Source organism: Vanacampus margaritifer, chromosome 13, assembly GCF_051991255.1.
Source record: "Vanacampus margaritifer isolate UIUO_Vmar chromosome 13, RoL_Vmar_1.0, whole genome shotgun sequence".
Classification (NCBI taxonomy): Eukaryota; Metazoa; Chordata; class Actinopteri; order Syngnathiformes; family Syngnathidae; genus Vanacampus; species Vanacampus margaritifer.
The window spans coordinates 24088867-24108659 of NC_135444.1; the positions used below are offsets into that span (position 1 = coordinate 24088867).

Genomic DNA, 19793 nt, shown 5'->3' on the forward strand with positions numbered 1-19793 from the left:
TTTGACTTTTGCGGTATGCAGCTAACATCGTTGGGTACAGTTCTCATGGATCGGGTTCAAGTTCTTGGCTTGTCTGGCGTTTTTATGCTGAGCTCTTAGGAGAGTTTTTGACGGCCTGCTCACCTCTTATAAAGCAAGATCCCGCACTTCAAAATGGTGCATTTGCATAAGTGAAGCCTCAAAACTATAAATGCTATCAAATGTTTGTCTTTATGTGGCCAGCCCAGGATGTACCTCACTCTCACCCTAAGTCAGCTGGGCTGGGCTCCATCTATACAAGCCGTCCGTCTAATATGTTCTGTTGGATGTGGGAGGTGTCAGGTGGGTTCATTTTTGCCTTCATTTTTTAAATGTTTTTTTTTTTTAGACAAACAACACGACGACAGTAAAATAAATAATTGACTAAAACTGAAAATAAAAATGTATAATATATATATATATATATACACACGTTTTTATTTTCACTTTTAGTCATTTATTTATTTATTTCTGTTTTATTTTGGCCGTTTTTGTCCTCCATACGACAGATGCCCAGTTGCCTCCCTCGCTCGCACTTTCACAATGGCCTGCACCTGTGTTGGTTGTCACGCTCCTCCCCAAAAATGCTGAGGCCAGCTGTCAGTCTCGCAAAGGCCACACCTGCCTTGTTTAGCCCCAGAGAATTTTCCGTCTTAATTCTTCAGGAGAAGGAGTCGATATGTGAGAGGGTGTTCAGAGTTATGCACACGGTGCCCGTCCAAACCTGATCTGGGTTGCCGGTGTGGACGGATAGCGTGAATCCTGTACCCTGGTCCCTCCCTCCTCTCTACCCACTTCCACAAATACGTCAGACGTGCCCTCGCAAACCGGCACAACCCACAACCGCGCTCGCTAACTCCGCCCCCTCCACCACTGAACAAGCATCCAGTGTATGTCAAAACATGGAGGTGCTGCATATATAAATATTTCTGGAGCAGTTAATTACCCATCCTATCCTCCTGCGCCACTCACTCTGCGGTCAGGCGTGGGTGTCCCCTGACCACCCTGACCGCAACCCCCCTGAGAGATATATTTAGATGGACTCACCCCTGCACGCCACACACACACACACACACACACACACACACACACACACACACACACACACAAACAAGACGCACACTCACTTGTGTCGGCTGCAATTAAGGTTATTCAGCTGCTCAGCAGAGCAAACCGGCAACTTGTGGGATTCATCTGATCTGGACTTGACACTTTTGTGTGCTTTCAAAGCACACACCTGTTGACAAACTCATGTAATGGCTTGTAATGGCAATCCTCATCACCTCATTCTTTTCCCATTACTCCCCTTCTCCTATTTCCTGCTTACAGTTTTAAACTTAAGTGGTCGCCCTCACTCACATACGACAATAGTGAATTATGGATCAAAACATAACAATTGGTTTTCTTTTCTTTTCCACCTGCAGATGCCGGTTTGCTCATATTTCCTGAAGGGGATCTGCAACAACAGCAACTGTCCTTACAGTCATGTCTATGTTTCCCGGAAGGCAAAAGTTTGTGAAGACTTTGTCAAAGGATACTGCCCTGAAGGAGAAAAGGTACATACAAACACACGCTGTGCACATAAACATTGTGCCCTCGTTCGATTGTATTTCATCCAACCACACTTAGTCTTGAATGTGGTCAGATTTTAGTATTTCATCATACCAAATAAAATGCACGAAAACCAAACCAGAAGATGGCACACATCAAGTCCAACAACAAAAAAGCACAAACAAATTAACCTTCATTAAAAAAAAATATATATATATATATATATATACGGCACAATTTTTTTTAAGGCTTAATTAACGACCGGCCTTTATTTGGAAAGCCTCTACTGAAGGGAATTCCACTCGCGACGCAGCAGAAACGTTACATGTCAAAATGCAATAGCAGTGCACTACACTGAAGCTAAAACACACAACGTCAAAGGGGCAGGATGTTAGCGTGTTAGCGTGGAGGCGCTATTTGGACTGTGTAGCGCTTCCACCGCTTCCCCGCTTTGACGAACGCGCTCGGTTAGCCGTTAGCAACGAGCGAGGTTGCTCCAGCTCTCCCAAGACTTTATTTATTTATTTATTTTGTCTTTATTTGCTAATATTATGTGACGTGTGAATGAAGTGTTCCTGTTTGACGCTGTAGTGGTTTCTACCAGTTTGCCGGGCAGTCTCGTAACACTTCGTTTCTGTCACATTATTTGCCGTTGCTGTGCAAAAGTGACCAATTGACGCGTTGCTTGTATTATGCGTAACTTTTTGTCGTTGTCGTGCATGCAGACTCCTATTGCTTGTTTATTGTTATCACCATTACACAACCTCCATTTTCTTATGTCCAAAGCATCCAACTCCCAATTTGTAAAGCAAAATTAAAAGAAAAGAAAATGTCAGGAAACCCCCCCCCGCATCTTCCAAATAGTAGACACACACACAGATACCATTTCTTCATTTCTTCACAAAAGCTTCCACTCACAAAACGTGAATATTTAACATGCAAAAGTGTTTTGTGGGTTTGTATCTATTCTTCTGTGTGTATGCGCTCCCCCCTTGTTGGGTCTGTGTTTGTGAATGTCAGTGTGCGTTGTGGAGCTCGCTGAGGCTGTAGTGAGCCATGATGGATAGCAGGCAGTAATTATAGAAGTGAAAACTGCTGAGGTCGGCACAATGCAAGACAGCATCTCAGGGGTTAAAGCAGCTCCTCACTTCTCACACACACACACACACACACACACACACACAATCCCCTCTTACCTACATGACTCCTCATTTGGATTTTGTCTCCCCTCCACCGTGCTGCATCTTTCTGTAATTGTGCAGCCCTCCCTGACCCATGAGCAAAAATGTATTTATTTTCCCATCTTGAATGTATGTTTCAATCTTTCCTTTTGTCTCAAGGACCACAACAACGTTCAATCTTTAGACCACTCTTTCATGGAAGTGCTTTTCTTGAGTTTTCTGGAGTGACGAAGTCTGATCACAACTTCCAATTCTTCAGAATCACACTTTTTTTTATGATTACACGCTCTCACCATAATGATGTCATCCTGTACTCTTTGATTGTTTCATTCCGCGGAGTTGTAAATTCGTCGCCATGGTTTAATGTCTAAAATGTAAATGTATGTAGGTTTTTTTTATGCCTTCCATTTTCATCGGCACCCTTTCATGCTTTCATTCTTGCTTCTTTTGCTCCTTTTCGTGCTTTTTTTTTTTTTTTTTTTGGAAAGTGCTGACTCTTCCCAGCTGAAAGCTCTCTAATAGGCCCCAGAGACATCCCGGTCTTCCTTAAATCAAATTGTTAACTTAATGTGGGCTAAAGATGTTCTTTGTGTCCACTGCAGCATTTTGCCCCCATTTCCAATCCTTCCGGTGGGCTTTTCTCACTCTTTATGTTGCACTTGTACTTTTTCTCTTTGTTTTTATGCAAACAAGAAATGTATGGCGGGTGTAGTGAGGGCCGTTGACCGACCTATTTATAAACAACGCCATCGTGTCTCTGAAAACATGCGGTTTGAATGAAGCGTCTAAACGTCTTTAATTGACTACAAGAAACAAATAACGCTGCCGTCAGTGTGCAGTCGTGTGAGTTTGTGCCTGAGGAAAGCGTTGGTAAAATGCAGTTGACTTCACTCGCCGCCGCTGACATCCGCAGCCTGCAAGTCTGTTACATTGATGGGTGGTGCATTGTGATTTTCTAGGAATGTTGCAGAAGGGACCGTTTGAAAATATCAACACTGGCAGATATTTCTAGAAACAAATGGTTGCTTGTGATATTTGTCTGCTTCCAAAGTATTGTAGGAAATCATGAACACGATCTCCTGCTGGTTGTTCTTCGTTCGTGTCCAACGCAGTGAGCTCGGCTTCAAAATTTGGAAAACCGGAACGCGAGTCCAAGTTTCAGTCGACTCCTTTATTTTTCTTGTTTTTGTTGAGAGCTCAGTATTGTTCATTCGGTAATTTTACCGATTTGACATGTCATCATCATTGCGCTCTTGTTATTTTTTCCTTTTTTTTATTTGTGTTTACTGTGTGTGTGTGCGTGTGTACTCATTAGTTCACCTGAAACCTATTAAAAATCCCATACCGTTCACCTAAAGCGAGTACTTCAGAATCCAGCTCGAGTCGTGAGGTTGTCAGGAGACCCGAGGAAGGATCAAAGAAAGGAAAGTGAAATCCAGCACGGACCAGACATGACCTCCTACCCACCGGGTCACCAACCAGAGTCTTTCACCAAGCCCAGAAACATCTGAATTGCAACAAATTAGGGAGACCTCAAGAGACCGAAGGACCGACGAAGCCGAGTGAGATCCGCAGACGTCAGCCTCCACCGATTCAACCACCAGAGGAAGAAGCCGTTCCAGTCGCCTCCTGATGTCCAACCTTACTAACATGACAGCAACTTGTCTGATGAAGGCAAAGATGGAATGAATACGATTGTGACGTGCGTACTCAATAATGAAAGTTGACGTTGAATTTGTTTAGTCTGACGTTTCATTAAACACACACGACAGGAGCATCCGTCTTGCAGCAAATGTAAATGTGAGGCCGTGATTGTGACGCGCGTCAGGCCCGCTTTGTTGCGAGGTGTGTTGTGTCGAAGCCCGGCGGGCGTCCTTGGCACCCGAGCGCGCTGCGGGACGGGACCTCACAGCTGAGTGGCCGAGAGGAGCGCGACTCCTTCGTGTTCCTGGAAAATCAATCTCCACGCTGGCTCGCGCGCGTCAACGTGCGCCCCCCCGCATTCTATTCACGCTATTTCGGGACTATTCTGCTTCCCAGTGGCTCGCCGCTCGCCGCTCCGCACACAAGAACACACTCCTCGGAGCCCCCTCCCGCCACTGAAATATAATTAGCTCCTCTGACAGGTGGGAGGGATCGTATCTCGCAGAGAATGACGCTTCCAATTTACAGCGGCTTGCAAGCACGCACGCGAGAGCTCGCCGTCCGCCTCTCGCGCGACGCGCTGCAGACTTCATCGCTTTCGTGGCTCTCGAATCGGGCTCCTCTCACCGCTGGCGGTCGGCAAAATCATTTGCATTCAACCATCACGTTTGTCCAAAAATGTCTTCCTTACGTAGCTTGATGGGGACGATCATGTAAACTTGTCATCTGAAGTCAACAGTCGCCAATTTAAGTTTGCTGTCACTTTTAACCTTTCGTCCTTTAGGAACATCGCGTATGCACACCAAAAATAAAAAAGGAAGCCAAGAAATCGCAAAGTCTTTCTTCAGGCGTCGCCAACTTTTTAGAAGTTGAGCGCTACCGCTTTGATACACACACATTTGCTCCAATTAACTTATTATTTAAGAAGTTAATAATAATAACTTATTATTATTAGGGACCCAACGATTTAATTGGCCAATATTATCTGATTTAAAATAGTCCCAAATTGACATTTCACTCGTCATTAAAAAAAACACACGCACTTTAACACACTACAACTTAAAACAAAGGTACTGATGTTCAAACATCCTCTAAAAAAAAAAAAGAAGGTATTGGACGATTTTTTTTGCTATTTTTCCGGGCTACTGATCTGGTCCTTGGGGGCTGCGGACCCCCGTCTTACACCCGCCATGACGTAAGCGCCGTTGCGTTTCTCTGGTTATGATTTGAAATGAGACGAAACCATCAGGATGGCTGACCAAAGTGCCAAAGCGATTGAAAACGGATTTTGCTCACAGGCACATTGTGAGGAACCGGCAGACAGCAAAAAAGTCCCATTTCCAAAATGTCTTCCCATCTTGTGTTTCTCCGCCAGTGCAAGAAGAAACACACTCTGGTGTGTCCCGACTTCTCCTCGACGGGTTCGTGCCCGCACGGCGCTCGCTGCAAGTTGCAGCACCGCCAACGTGCCAAGCGCAGCGCGTCGGCCCACGGGAGCAAGGAAGCCTCCAAGAGGTCCGAAATGAAGACGCTTGCTTCTATGATCACGTCATTTGTGTCTTGGCCATGCGAAGTTAAGCGACGTTTGTTTTTGTCCAGGCCGCGTCCGTCTGTGGACGTTCCTCAAAGCTCTCAGGAAGCGCCACATACGCCGGCCAGCGGTTCTTTGGCGCTGCCATCCTTCATCTCCCTCTCCAGTTCTCCTGAGGAGGCCGACGCACCAGAACCGCTACGAGCCAAGACCACACCAGGTAAAGGTACGAAATCCCCGAAACGCGAGTCACTATTTGGAACAACACTGGAAAAAAAATGACTTTCACACTATGAAAAGTGGTGATTGTACATCTTGCGTCATAATAATGTCAAACGATCATTCACGCAAAATAACTCAAAATACAAACATTAACGCATTCATTGGCAGCCATTTTCACTGAAGCAACCCCTTTCGCTCCTGGCTGTCTTACAAGATTTTGACTGATTTTACATGGTCGACAGTATATTGTGTTCTATTGCTATAAAAACACGGAACCTACCAAAAGAAGGGGAAAAAAGTATATTTGTATCAGAACATAGCTACGTTTTGTCATTATTCGCCAATCTGTTGAAAACACTGGCAAAAAGAACTTGTTGCAACATGTTGATCTCTTATACTCTGTTGCCACCTGCTGGCCGTTTTTTTTTTGTTAATAGCTACCACTGCTTTAAGCGATCTCTTCGGGTCATAAGCTACATCAAAGCCATCTGTATGTTCTAGCGTAAAGGACAAAGTATTTAAAGGGGAAAAAACGTATAAACACGTTTTTGGGTTTGAATGAATTAATAGCGAAACTCCTGGCAACAAAAGTGTGTACACCCCTAAGTGCCTAAAGAGTAGGGATGTTTCATGATGCTGGGAGGAAAGTGGTGATCATGTTGAGGTTTTCGGTCGTCTGGCCGCGCAGCTAAGCTAGCTCTCCGTTGACAGACTTGACAGATTGAGGATTAGAAGGGGATTGGGACCCACTTGCAACTGGACTGCCCCACCTCGACCCCGACCCGACCCCCATCCTAGCCTGCCCATGGCAACTCGCCGCATGTGTGTTCCTCATATTCTGCATTGTAGTTTGAACCAAAGCAACTCCTTTCACTTTGTTTGAATTAGCGCCGACGTGATTGATTTGCGTAACTTGGAGCAGCTTCATAAACTCGCAACGTTTCATTCTTCGTCGTCGTCGCATCGTCATTCATATTCCTGTCATGAGCCGGCGCCATCGCTCTTGAGTTCACAAATTTCAGACATTGCAACCGTCATCGCTTTGTCATTTCGATTCTGCAAACACCGGTTTTTGAATCTTCACTTTTCTGACGTCCGTCCTTTCCTTCCTTTTGCAGAGAAAAAAATGCAGATAAAACCTCGTTTGTAGGACCACAAAGACGAGCGACACTCGTGGAGATAAAGGAAGCTTCTTTTATTTTTGGGCCTTTTATTTTTTTTATTTCCAAAACTTACAACTTGTACAAATCTTTTTCGAGTGGAAAAAGGTGCTGCGTGTGTCGTTTTTGAGTTGTTGTGTTTGCGTTGACCTGGCATGATGTGATCATGTGACCGTGAGCGTTTTCATGCGGAAGTTGGTGCGGCGTCACTTCCTTTCACGCCTTCAGATGACAAACTTGAGCATAAAGTGACGTCGACTGAACTGCAGCAAACGTTTGACACTTCTTTCGCGTTTGTCGCGATTCTTTGTTGCGTTTGTTCAACTGGAACTGCTAGAAATGCTTGAATTGAAGATTTACGCTTTCTACTGGAAGAAAATAACAAAAGCTCATCAAATTGAGCAGAAATCTTGAGCTATTTTGTGTCCCGCTTTTATGGAATTCATTGTTCTTAACTTGGTTTGTTGTATTTTGCGATATTATTACAATTATTTATCTTTCAAACTGGTGTGAATTTTCTCGTCTAAATAAATATGCGCTTTCCTACTCTTAACAATTTGCTGATCTTTGTGGTTATTTGTGGCTTTTTGCACTTCTTGTACACGGAGGGACGGACGGTGGTCAGCGAAAGAACTGCAAGTATTCATCCATGAGAAACACAAAAAACTCAAATCAAATCAAATGATGCAATAAAAATATTGGAATTGAGCGGTTCATATTCACGTGGTGCGAATGGAGCGCAGCCTCCCGGCTGAGGGGAAAGGTTCGAACGGGCTTCGTCCAGGCTGAGTAGGTCTAGCTGTAATCCGAGCTGCTCTCCTGGTCCGAAAGACGTCCAGGTCCCGAACGGACGGGACCTTCCAGCCGATCACCTTCTCAGTCGCATCCTCGGTGCGGTGTTTTTGGTGGATTCCCGCGGGATGGGAGTGAACTTGACCTTTAATCACGGGATTGGGTCGGGACAGAATAAAAACTTGACAGGAGCAGACGCGAGCGGGATTCATTAAATATCCGTTCCATGGAAGAATTGGAGAGATGCACACTTGCGCAGTCATTTTTTCTTTTTTTTTTATGATGCAGTTGACCAGTACGGGATGGAGATCGTTTTCACCGGGAATGGAACGGGACAGGATTGTTTTTTGGGGGGTTTTTACACTCTAAAAACAGTTGGATCAAAAGTAACCCAATTCCAGAGGTGGCAAATCCAGGTCCAGGAAGTCAAAACCCTGCCACAGTTTGACTTTAGCCCCAAGTGCTAGCTAGCTAGCTCCCGCGGTGCTCACTTACCTGCTAGGGAACTAGCTAGCTAGCATCAGGGGCAGGGTTTTGACTTTCTGGACCTGGATTTGCCACCTCTGCTCAATTATGGATCAAAAATGGACCGATCCACTTCATAGGTCAATTTGACCCAACTTTTTGGGTTGTTTTATACAAAATGACCCCATTTTTTGACCCAAGTAAAAGATCCGACCAATATTTATGAGTTGTTTTACACTAAAAGATTTTCTTCACTCAAAGTTGGGTCAAATCGACCCAAGTAGAGGATGGATCCATTTTTGACCCATAGTTGGGTTATTTTTGACCCAACGATTTTTCAAGTGTACTATTGTCCAGAACTGAGACGAGACAGGATTTTTGCAGTGGGAGTGCAAGTGAAAATCAACTCCCGTGTCCCGTGTGAAGAAGAGAAGGAAGATTGACGCACCCAACTTAAGCCTCTGGCGAGTATTTTTGTTGTTAACTCCACATTGGCACTTCCACGTTTGCGTGCTTCTTCTTCAAAAGTCATTTTTCATCTTCCTGCGTTCCGCCTTCTGCCGGGCTGACAACAGCCGCAGATGACGGAGCGCTCGACACGCTTGGCATTAAAGACGGCAGATCGGCGGCCATCGCTCTTCCCGTCTGCACTTGCCGCCTCCTCCTGGCCCATCGTTCTCCTCTCCCGCTGGAAAGACACGCGCACGTACGCGCGTGTGCGTGCACGCAACAGCAGCTGCTGAGCTTGGAAAACTGTAATTAAGATCAATACTGGATTTCAATTTTTTGATTATAAAAATGTGTAAGATGGAGTGAAGACACGAAGAGAAACATCATCAGTTCACGTAGACGCCAAGAGACGATATTGGAAAGGTCAAGTGTCAGGCTTTGTCTTGCGTGTGCGTGCGTGCGTGTGCGTGCCCCGTTGGCTCGCTTCTCTACACGACTTCCTTCCGGAAAGAGGAATCATCATTTTGAGTCAGGCATATTTTCCCAGAAAATCTTGCTTCAACGGCAAATGATCCGATTTTTAGGATCCTTTGACTTTTTCAAATGTATTAAAGGAGCCGAGCCGCAAGGCAGCTTTATTTCTATCAGGCATTTCCTACATGCGACAACTCAAAGTGCTTCGACACCTGAAAGTATTTCCAAACTTTACCAACGTGACTAAAAGAATTGACAACATTTCATGTCACGATTTGTTTTGATTCGATTCCAGTTTGTTTTTTTTGTTCTGCCTTCTTTTCTTGTGTTCAGTCTTGCTCGTTAGCTCTTTTGATTGCAGCTGTGCTCGTCAGCCCGGTCCCTTGTGGCATCCAATCAGCTTCCTTCGACCTGGCGCGTCGTGTCCAGGTGTTCCTCGTTGTCTCGTCAGCTGGCTTGTATTTAGTTTGACGGTTTTTCCGGTCCTTGTTGGGTTGCGGTTGCTGTCACGTTCACGTGTTTCGTTGTTGCTTCCGATTTTGTTTGTTTTCAGAGCTTTGTTTATTCTTATGATGTTTGCAGGATATGTCAGTGTAAACGCGTTCACAGAAGACGTTCAACAACATTGAAAAGTACAGAAATAAAAGTAGTTTTTTTGTTGAATTGATTTGAGAAACGTTTAAAGGAAAGGGCAAAGATTTGAACCTGCATTCACACTTGCGATCAACACGAGCAGCTCGCTCGCTTGCTTGTGTTGGTGACGTTGACACGATGCAACAGAACACTAAACCGACTCAGGCACTTTTTGCTTTAAAAACTCAAAACGTTGGGTCAAATTGCTATCAAAACATGGAACCCACCAAAAGAAAGATTAGAATCTCTTCTTTTATCAAGCAAAAAAAAGTGCATCTTTATCTGTTTCTGTCTTGCAGCAATTAGCATTAGAATGTAGCTAAGTTTCATCATTATTCACAAACATGTTGGAAACGTTGAGGAAAAGAGCTTTTTTCAACATGGTCCTGGTTGATCTCTTATACTCTGCTGCCACCTGCCGGCTGTTTTTGTAATAACTTAATTTCTTTAAGCGACCTGTATCAAAGCCTTAATTGCTTTAGTATTTAAAAAAACATCAAACATATTCACGGTGTGACGCACAAAACCTTTTTATACACTTTTGGGTTTGAATGGGTTGAAAACCAAAAATGTGTTCTTCTTTTGACCCACATTTTTCAGCTGTTTGTGAGCCAACTGTTTTTAGAGCGTGGACACGCGTTTTTCCCATTTTCTGCCTTCGCTGTGAGCCTCTGAAGGGAAAATGTCGCCACGTGCGCTGAATGCAGGACACGCGCGTTGTGCTTTCTGTTCCTGCATCCTGATGACGTCGATGAGTTTCGTGAGTGATTTGGAAATGCCGTCAACGTCATTTCATGCAGCTTGTGACCGAAGATCTGCTTGCAAGTTTGCCCGCTCCGGTTGTCCGGTTTCTGTTCACGTGCATTTTTATTCTCTTTAAGTCCATTTGAGTAGAGTTTGACGAATGTCAAGTTTGTATGAATGCGTCCTGCTTACATGCGCTAAAAAAAAAAAAAAGGGAAAAAGTGCTCAAACTCCTGATCTTTCACATCCCTGCACAATTAAAGCTGATTCCGGCGGTGCCGCATTAGTGACTTAGCCTCAGATAACCCAATCAGCTCGAACCCTTGGCGTGTCCACCTCCACTCCGAGCTCGCCGCCGCCGCCGATCCTTTACCTTGCTAATGTCCGTTTTGCTTCCGTGGCTGGAAAGTGCCCTGGCAATGTGAAGTAGCACAATGAAAAGCCTGACTTCCCCAAAAAAAGAAAAAAAACGTCTGAAGCCCTGCAAGCCGCCGTCTGCAGACACGAACTCGCTTTCCCCTCACAACAATGAGCGGACCGCGGCAGAGCTTCTTAAATGTGCCTTTCAATGCGGACTGCTTAGCTGGCCATCTGCAGGCCCGGATCCTGCTTATTTGAGCCCAAAAAAAAATCGACTAATGACCGAGTGCACCTCAACTTTAAATACCTTGATATGATTTGGGCTCAGCAGCAGATTTTGAAGGGAGGAGCTTCTCATTTGACGAGCTGCTGGGATTGGAAGTTAAGCTCGCCGGCAGTTTCTTCTTCCCATCGCAGCAACTTGCACATCCGTCCACCATCCGTCCACCATCCGTCCATTTGTTTTGCACACACATTTACTGGCTCACTTCATCAGGGATGGCGCTACGTCAAGGCTGAGGGTGCGGGGCACCCCGGGGCCCCCCCATCACAAATGTGTGGAGCCCCAGCTAAAACCACTTGAGTATTTTTGATTTGATATTCTGAGACCTTTTTGAGAGATGGTCTGCTTGTTGGCTACTGGTTGCTGTGAAGGGCCACCAGTTTGATACACACTTCTCAAATAACACATTTGCTCAACTAACATTAAATCATGCTATTATTTTTTATCAATTGTGGCTGTGAATAAAATCAGCTAAATCGACCGCAAAAATTGGTTGACACAAAATGTTCTGCCTGGAAACGGGGGCAAGGCATTTAATCAAGTAATCAATGAACTAATCAATGGGATAATACATTCTAAAAACATTTGTTGACAGCTCTACTTATTTTTAATTAATGACATTTATTTCTAAAGTCATGTAAAGGATTTTTCACAATAAGGAAACGGATAAATATAGCTGATACAAAAACATATTGCATTCACTTGGGAAAAAACAAGTCTTTTATTTATTATTTTTGCTTGGATGGATGAATTTGCTGTTCTTGTGGGTTTTCTTTTCCCCTTTTTTTTGTTTTATGGAATTTTTTTCTGGTTTTGCGGATTTTTTTGTTTTTTGGAATATTTTCTTCTGATTTTTTGTTTTCATTTTTCTGGAATATTCTTTATTTGGGGAGATGGGGTTTTTTTCAAACATTTTTTCTGAATATTTTTTTTCTGTTTTTCTGAATATTTTTTTTTTATAGCTATTTTTGGCACAAGCCTGCAGGGCTACTCATGAAGTCCTTGGGGGCTATAGGTGCCCTTGGGCACCATGTTGGTGACCCTGTTTCTCACCCCCATGTCTGCCAAGTCGCCCCCCCCTTAAGCCTCGGAAGACGACAAAAAAGTCCTGAAGCCGTCGTCCCTGCACTTTGTTGGTGTCGCTGCGGACTGATGGAACTCCGGGGGGGGGGGGGCTGCTGAAAAGACCAAAGAGGTCAGGTGCAGCCGCGTCGCAGTTGAAGTGGCGCCCCCCCGGTGCTTATCACCGGTATCGACCCCCGCCCACCCCATCGCGTCCACGGTGGAGGCGCAGGCACGCGGCGCGGCTTAACGACACGTCGATCCTTGCAGATGCAATTTGTGCTTAATTGCGAATGAAAATCCTGCCGACCACCGCCGGGACCATCCAATCATACTTAACCCGCGCGCAGCCGCCTCACCGACTGGCGGAAATGCGAATTGATTTTTGGCAGAGGGGAGCGCGGCCTTAAATCGATCAGTGATTGATAGATGGGCTGCTGTCACATGCGGCGCTCGTCGGGGGAGGCCCGATGAGCCTGTCCGGGTCCCGATCAAGCTAATCAACGGCAGCTGTTTGTCCGCCATATTTTCATCTCCTCCTTCAATTAACACCTTACGTTCCAATTCTGCCTGATATTTCTTTCCAGCGGTTTTCCAATTGATGGTTCCGCCGCCGCCGTGCCTCTTAAACGAATTGGGCTTGACACCGAGCCATTAGCGGCCTGCATGACACGCCCTCCCAAATGTCCATTAAAAGAATTAAAACACCTTTCATTTGCACATTCAACAAAAAATTCCAACATTATCAGCCATGCAATTTATGACAAGGCCGTTAGCTACACATTCTTTATGCGGTCCGTCTGCCGGCATTTCTTTCTCTTTCCAACTCGCGCGTGCCGTTATCGTGAGCTTTTGCCAATTGTGCCAGAACAATCGACTTTTGGGAAGAAAATGCAGCAACGACCCAATGTGACTTACACACTCTAAAAACAGTTGGTCATGAATAACAAACACAGTTATGGACCGATACACTTTATGGGTCAATTTGACCCAACTTTTTGGGTTGTTTGATACAAAATGACCCCATTTTTTGACCCAAGTCAAGGATCTGACCAATACTTATGAGTAAAAGAACCATTTCTTGACTCAAATTTGGTCAAATAGACCCAAGTAGAGCTTTGACCCATAGTTGGGTCATTTTTGACCCAACTGTGCTTAGAGTGCACCCTTAAAACTGATGGGTCAAGAATAACCTCATTTGCATCAAAAACCCTCCACTTAGATCAAATTGGCCCAACATTGGGTTATTTTGTACCCCAAAAAATGGTGTCACCCGAGGAGTGGAATTAGGACCCAAGTGAAGACAAGACGCGAGCTTGAGTACAGACAGTCTTTATATACAAAAAAATACAAAGTAACAACAAAGAGCAATACCCTAAAAAAATTGCTCAAATAAATAACCCACAAAACAAACCATTTTCTGTGTTGTTTTGTACAATCTAGCCCAATTTTTGTGGCTGTTTTGTTGGTTGTTCATTTGACTGAACTTTTTGGGTTAAATAGCCCAAAATGTTTGGACGGTCCCTTTTTGACCTACTTTGAGTTTATTTTTTGTTTTTACCAAACTGTTTTTAGAGCTAGAGGCCAGTTTTAAAAGAAAATCTTTGTGCAAATATGATGACGTGTTTTTTAAGTGAAGGATTTGAAACCAAAAAGTCTTGCACATCATTTGCTTTGGCGGGCCAAATAACATGATGTGGCGGTCCAGATCTGGCCCCTGGGCTGCGAGTTTGACACCTGTCATACAAGTGAGCGGGCTACTTGGAAACGGAACCACACGACTGTCGTCACAATGTGCAAATACGATGTGTCACATTTGGACTCGTGCGATAATGTTCTGGAGTCCCTTTTTTGTTTGTTGTTCTTTGACTCGCCACGTGGCTTTGAAAGTGTTTTTGTCCCTCCCCAGCCAACGTTTGGAACTCTCCTCCTTTTCACGGTCTGGGCTTGGCGTGCAGTTGCACCTGCTCGGTCACTAGAGGGGGGGGGGGGGGGTGCAGCCTGATCCCCCCCCCCTCCCCAGTCCCTTGTGGAGACTCTCGGCGGTGTTCGGCTGCGCTCGGACTGAACTCTTCGTGATAGGCCAACGCGAAGCAACGTGTGCGCCCCCCGCCGATTGGCCCGTCGCACCTCCCGCCTGGGAGGACCCGAGTGCCTTTATAAGTGCACGTTTGTCTTTCAGCGCCTCAGTGTGTCCGTGCGTGCGTGTTGGCACCGCGAAACGCAGAAGCAATTTACGGACCGCAAAGGAGCAACAAAACAAAAAGTGGAATTAAAAACGCCTCGCATTCATTAAGCGTCCGCCGGCGGGACCGAACCTGTAAGTAGAACTTCAACGCTGCATGCATGAGCACAAGCGCACAACGCGGGACCGGACCGGCAGGAAAAATCCCGAACGTCAGATTGAAGCCAGATTCTGCACAGTGGACTCTTGGGGACTTTTTTACGCATGCACGTGAGCGCGGCCCGCGCAGTCATTGGACTGTCGGAAAGTTTCTGAGCACGACCAAAGACTTGCATTTGTCGAAGGAGGGGGATCCAAATCAAGTGCGAGGACTGTGAATGGGGCTGGCGAGGTGAAGCAAGGACAGGACGGGTTGCTGGCTCCAAATTCATCGGCTTCGAGTTTCAGCCACCGGGGGGGAGGGGGTGGGGCTTTGGGGCGGGGGGCTCCTGGTATTAAAGCGCGCATTTGACCCGGGATAAGTTGTCAACAAGAAGAGCGAGCAGACGCAAGCTGGCAGCTGGACAAGTTCATTTCAATGCAGGCGGCTGAAAATAGAAGGCGGGCGAGTGGCGAGCACTTTTAAGAAGTTTGCCCGACGGTCGGCGGGCCCCTCAACAGCGGCTCGGCCCCGCGCAGCGAGCGTGCGCCTTTCAGCCTCTGCCCTCCCCTCCCCTCCCCTCCTCACCCCTCCCCGCCTCCCTCGCTATATTTAGGCCCATCCGGCGCATCGCTTGTTGCGGACCATCTGCATCCGAGGGGGCCGCCCAGCGTCGCTTTGGCTGCGAGGGGGGGCGCCGTCGCATGGACTGACATGGCCACCGACCTCGCCATGAGCGCGGAGCTGCCCAACAGCCCGCTGGCCATCGAGTACGTCAACGACTTTGACCTGATGAAGTTCGAGGTGAAGAAGGAGCCGCCGGAAGCCGAGCGCTACTGCCACCGCCTGCCGTCGGGCTCGCTGTCGTCCACGCCCATCAGCACGCCCTGCTCGTCGGTGCCGTCCTCGCCCAGCTTCGGCGCGCCCAGTCCCGGCGCGCAGCCCCACCAGAGCCTGTCCAGCGGGGTGGCCAGCACCGGCGGCGGCAGCAGCAGCAATGGCGGCGGCGGCGGGGGCGGCGGCGGCGGCGGCGGCGGTCACAGCAACGGGGGCAGCAATAAGCCCCCCCAGCTGGAGGACTTGTACTGGATCCCCAGCTACCAGCACCACATCAACCCCGAGGCGCTCAACCTGACCCCCGAGGACGCGGTGGAGGCCCTGATCGGCAACGCGCACCACCACCATCACCACCACCAGGCCTACGAGGGCTTCCGGGGCCAGCAGTACGCGGGCGAAGACCTGTCGGCGGCGGCGGCGGCGGCGGCCCACCAGCACCACCACCACCACCACCAGGCCCACCACCACCACCACCACCACCACGCGCGCCTGGAGGAGCGCTTCTCGGACGAGCAGCTGGTCAGCATGACGGTGCGGGAGCTGAACCGGCAGCTGCGCGGCTTCAGCAAGGAGGACGTGATCCGCCTGAAGCAGAAGCGACGCACGCTGAAGAATCGCGGCTACGCGCAGTCGTGCCGCTTCAAGCGCGTGCAGCAGCGGCACATGCTGGAGACGGAGAAGTGCACGCTGCAGAACCAGGTGGAGCAGCTCAAGCAGGACGTGGCGCGCCTGGCCAAGGAGCGGGACCTGTACAAGGACAAGTACGAGAAGCTGGCCGGCCGGACCTACGGGGCCGCCGGCGGAGCCCCGAACTCCAGAGATGCGGCCGGCAAGCGGGCCGACTTCTTCATGTGACGACAGACACGCTCGCTCTTCGATTTTCCATTTTCCATTTTCGGATTTCGCTTGACGGGGCGATCGCGCCGCCGCGAGATGCTCTCCGTTTTCAGTCTTAAAACTTCATCGCGTCCATCCTGCTCTACGAGTCTTAAGTGACATTTGGCAACTGTGAATAAATACATGACGAGACATTTCACCTTTGAATCTTTTTGCAACCCAGCATGCGGGACATGTATGGTTATGACCTTCCTGACGACTTCCACGTGTACGGACCGCATGCAGGTTCTGTCTTCTTCTTCTTCTTCTTCTTCTTCCCCCTCCTGCGTCACGCCTGCCAGATGTTCCGCAACATTTACAAGCCGACCGATGGACTCCAACGCAACACAATCCCGCTAATAACGAAAGATTAAAAATGAACGGCTGTTTTCAATCAATTTTTCTAAAGACATTTGCTGAGCCAGATTTTAGACTATTTATTTGCAAGTGTACATAAAATGTAGAGAAAACTGACCTGTTTATTTTACATGCTCCTTAAAAAAAACACACACACACACAAAAAGAATTTCGGTTTGTTGCTTGGATGGTTCTAACTTGTCTTAATGATTACAAAAAGATGTTTGTATGTTGCAGCATGCAAATCGTCTCGTGTGTCCTTTCAAACATGCAAAAACGTGTCAAAGGCCGACGAAACTGCACCGAGAACGATTTTTTTTTTAAGGCGAAGCTCGTGTTTTGTAGGATCCCTGATAAATATTTTACTTTTATATTTGTGTGATGTAATCGCTGCTAAAACTATGCATCAACTGACAATTCAATTCAGCCATTCTTTTTCTTTTTTTTCCACCTTAATTTTTGGGCAAACGGGAAAAAAAAGTGCATTCTACTTTTTGAACCTGCAGCCTGCTTGCATTCAGAATATTTCGTGTCCGCTCATCTTTTTCTTTTTCATCTTCTTGGACTTTTGCTCATCTGGGAATTGAAGGCAACAAATTGTTGAGCTACTAAAATCAGCGGTTGGTGACTTTCCGCTGCCTTGACGTGTGTGCAATATTTTTGCGGAAGTGTCCGATGCTCAGACTGGCATGTTGGAAAATCGTTTCAAAAAGAAAAACCCAATTAATGTGACGTTAATACATTTCAAATGTTTCCTTATTTCATTTATCCGACCAACCTCAGCAAAAACGTTTCAGTCAGCAGTCTTAAAAAAAATTCCTGACTTGATCAGAAAACGTCGCAAGCGAGCAAAGTTGTGCAGAGTGCTGTTTATGTATATGTGTAAATAGTTTGTATATTTATTCAATAAACGTGTCAACAGGCAACAAACGTTGTTGGGAATCTTGTTTTCATAATGTTTAATAAAAAGACGTCTTCCAATTCTGTCGTGCTGCTGCGGTCCTCATTCTTATCAAACAAAATAAGACATTTTCAATCGCAATCGTTCAATTGTTTAGTCCAACTTAAAAAAATAAATAAACAGACATTAAATATTGTTATACTTTTTCGACTATAAATTGCTCCGCGCGTGACGCCAAGAAAAGGATTAAATGTTCTTTAATTGAATTTAAATATGGCGCGTGATAGTGAAATTGATGCAATGATAATAAAAAAAAAAGTGTTGATATTGTTTTGCCTCTTTCGGACGAGTTTCTTATTCGTATATTCATTTCTTATTCTTTATTTATTATCATATTTGGAAATGCTCAGCGTTGAAATATTTCTACTGCATCTTGAGTGCAGTTCAGGCCGCAACATTTCACTTCATTCTACTTGCATGTGTTAAAAAGCAGGCCTGATGACGATGATGATGATGATGATGATGATGATGATGATGATGATGATGATGATGATGATGATGATGATGATGATGATGATGATGATGTCCTTCTTTGGGCTCCATCTCGTCGTCGGCCTCGCGGCGGGCCTGCAAGCAGTTTGCTTGTTGCGCTTTCCTGACATTCTGTCGCCTTTCAAAGGTTGAATTTGAAATCGTGAGCGAGTCGAGAATGTCGCAAACACTCGCAGGGCCTCGTGCACGTCCAGACACGCGCGCACACCTGCGCGGTGGCGGGGCGGCCCGTCGGCCGTGAACGCATCACGAGGCGGCGGTTGCGACTGTTTCTCGTGCCGCGGAAAAGAAAACGCGTTGTTGTTTGCGGACGTTTTTGTGTTCTGCGCAACTTTCACGTTCAAATACTTTGACACGAACGCGTGTTAACGAATATTGCATCTTTTTTTTGTGTGCAGCGTCTCAATCTAAAAGGAAATTTCTCTCGTCATTGTTGGCCAACATAAAGTGTGAAGAAAGTCTCAACCGTTTTCGGGTATTTTATGTCCCTACAATTTTATTTATGATACAATTTTTGTGTGTGCTTTTTTGAAGCGCTAATAAGTGATGACATTATTAGTGTTCTTTTTATCTGCAACTTTGATGAGTCTGCATCTCTTTTTTCAAGAGTTCGGAGTCAGTTCAAAAAAACGACTTCAGCAGCCATAGAATGATCCAGAAAGCATTCAAAAAATTGGGTTTATACGGGCAGTGTATTTTTTCCAGTTAAATGTCACCGTATAATATACATGAGTACATTCAATTTGTGCACATTTATTACTAATTCATAGACTACTCCTATTAAAAAGAAAATTAAACCATCAGCTTACTGATGAATATTCTCGGAATTTCTCCTTTTCCTTTTTTTTTTTTTTTTTTAACTATGCGGCTGAAATTGAAGTTACATTTTCTCTTGCCATTTTCCCGCCTGTCAACTTGTTCGTGACTTTTTCATTTGACTTTCTGCTGACGGTCCAAATTGTGGGCTTGTGCACGTGACAGACTTCAGCCCGGCGAAGGGAAAATACACGCACGCGGCTCAGTCAACATCGGGCGATGCTGCTGACAAACTCGAAACACTCCATGATGATGATGATGATGATGATGATGATGATGATGATGATGACGATGATGAATGTGTGTGTATTGGGAGACAAACTAGCCCTAAATCAGCTAATAAGTCTCTCACACCAGCTGTACGGGAAGGAGAAAAAGAGCAAGTGTGTGTGTGTGTGTGTGTGTGTGTGCAGTCTGGAGGATTCCCGACCGTCAGCATCTCTTCCACTCTGCATGAAGAGACACGCACACGCGCGCACACACACGCACACACGCATGTACTGAGCAGTTAAATGGACATCATGTTGAAGCCCAAACATAAAGACCCACCGTGAGACCCG

The 19793-nt window shown here is 46.1% G+C and overlaps 2 protein-coding genes across 4 annotated transcripts in view; both read left to right on the forward strand.

The window, feature by feature from the left end:
* zc3h3 (zinc finger CCCH-type containing 3) overlaps nucleotides 1-7934 on the forward strand; it is a 28368-nt gene extending 20434 nt beyond the window's left edge. The window contains exons 9-13 of one of the 3 annotated variants that reach the window (XM_077583639.1): nucleotides 223-321; nucleotides 1443-1574; nucleotides 5770-5909; nucleotides 5994-6145; nucleotides 7266-7934. In XM_077583639.1, the coding sequence (XP_077439765.1) occupies nucleotides 223-321; nucleotides 1443-1574; nucleotides 5770-5909; nucleotides 5994-6145; nucleotides 7266-7297 (555 nt within the window). In that variant the 3' untranslated portion in view covers nucleotides 7298-7934. Of the gene's footprint in view, nucleotides 1-222; nucleotides 322-1442; nucleotides 1575-5769; nucleotides 5910-5993; nucleotides 6152-7265 lie in introns of all 3 variants that reach the window. The other 2 variants (XM_077583638.1, XM_077583640.1) reach the window with 2 other exon arrangements.
* A 6622-nt stretch (nucleotides 7935-14556) lies between these two features.
* Nucleotides 14557-17876, forward strand: mafaa (MAF bZIP transcription factor Aa). Its single transcript, XM_077584226.1, has one exon. The coding sequence runs from the start codon at nucleotides 15609-15611 to the stop codon at nucleotides 16584-16586; it is 978 nt and encodes a 325-aa protein (XP_077440352.1). The 5' UTR covers nucleotides 14557-15608; the 3' UTR covers nucleotides 16587-17876.
* The last annotated feature ends 1917 nt before the right edge of the window (nucleotides 17877-19793 follow it).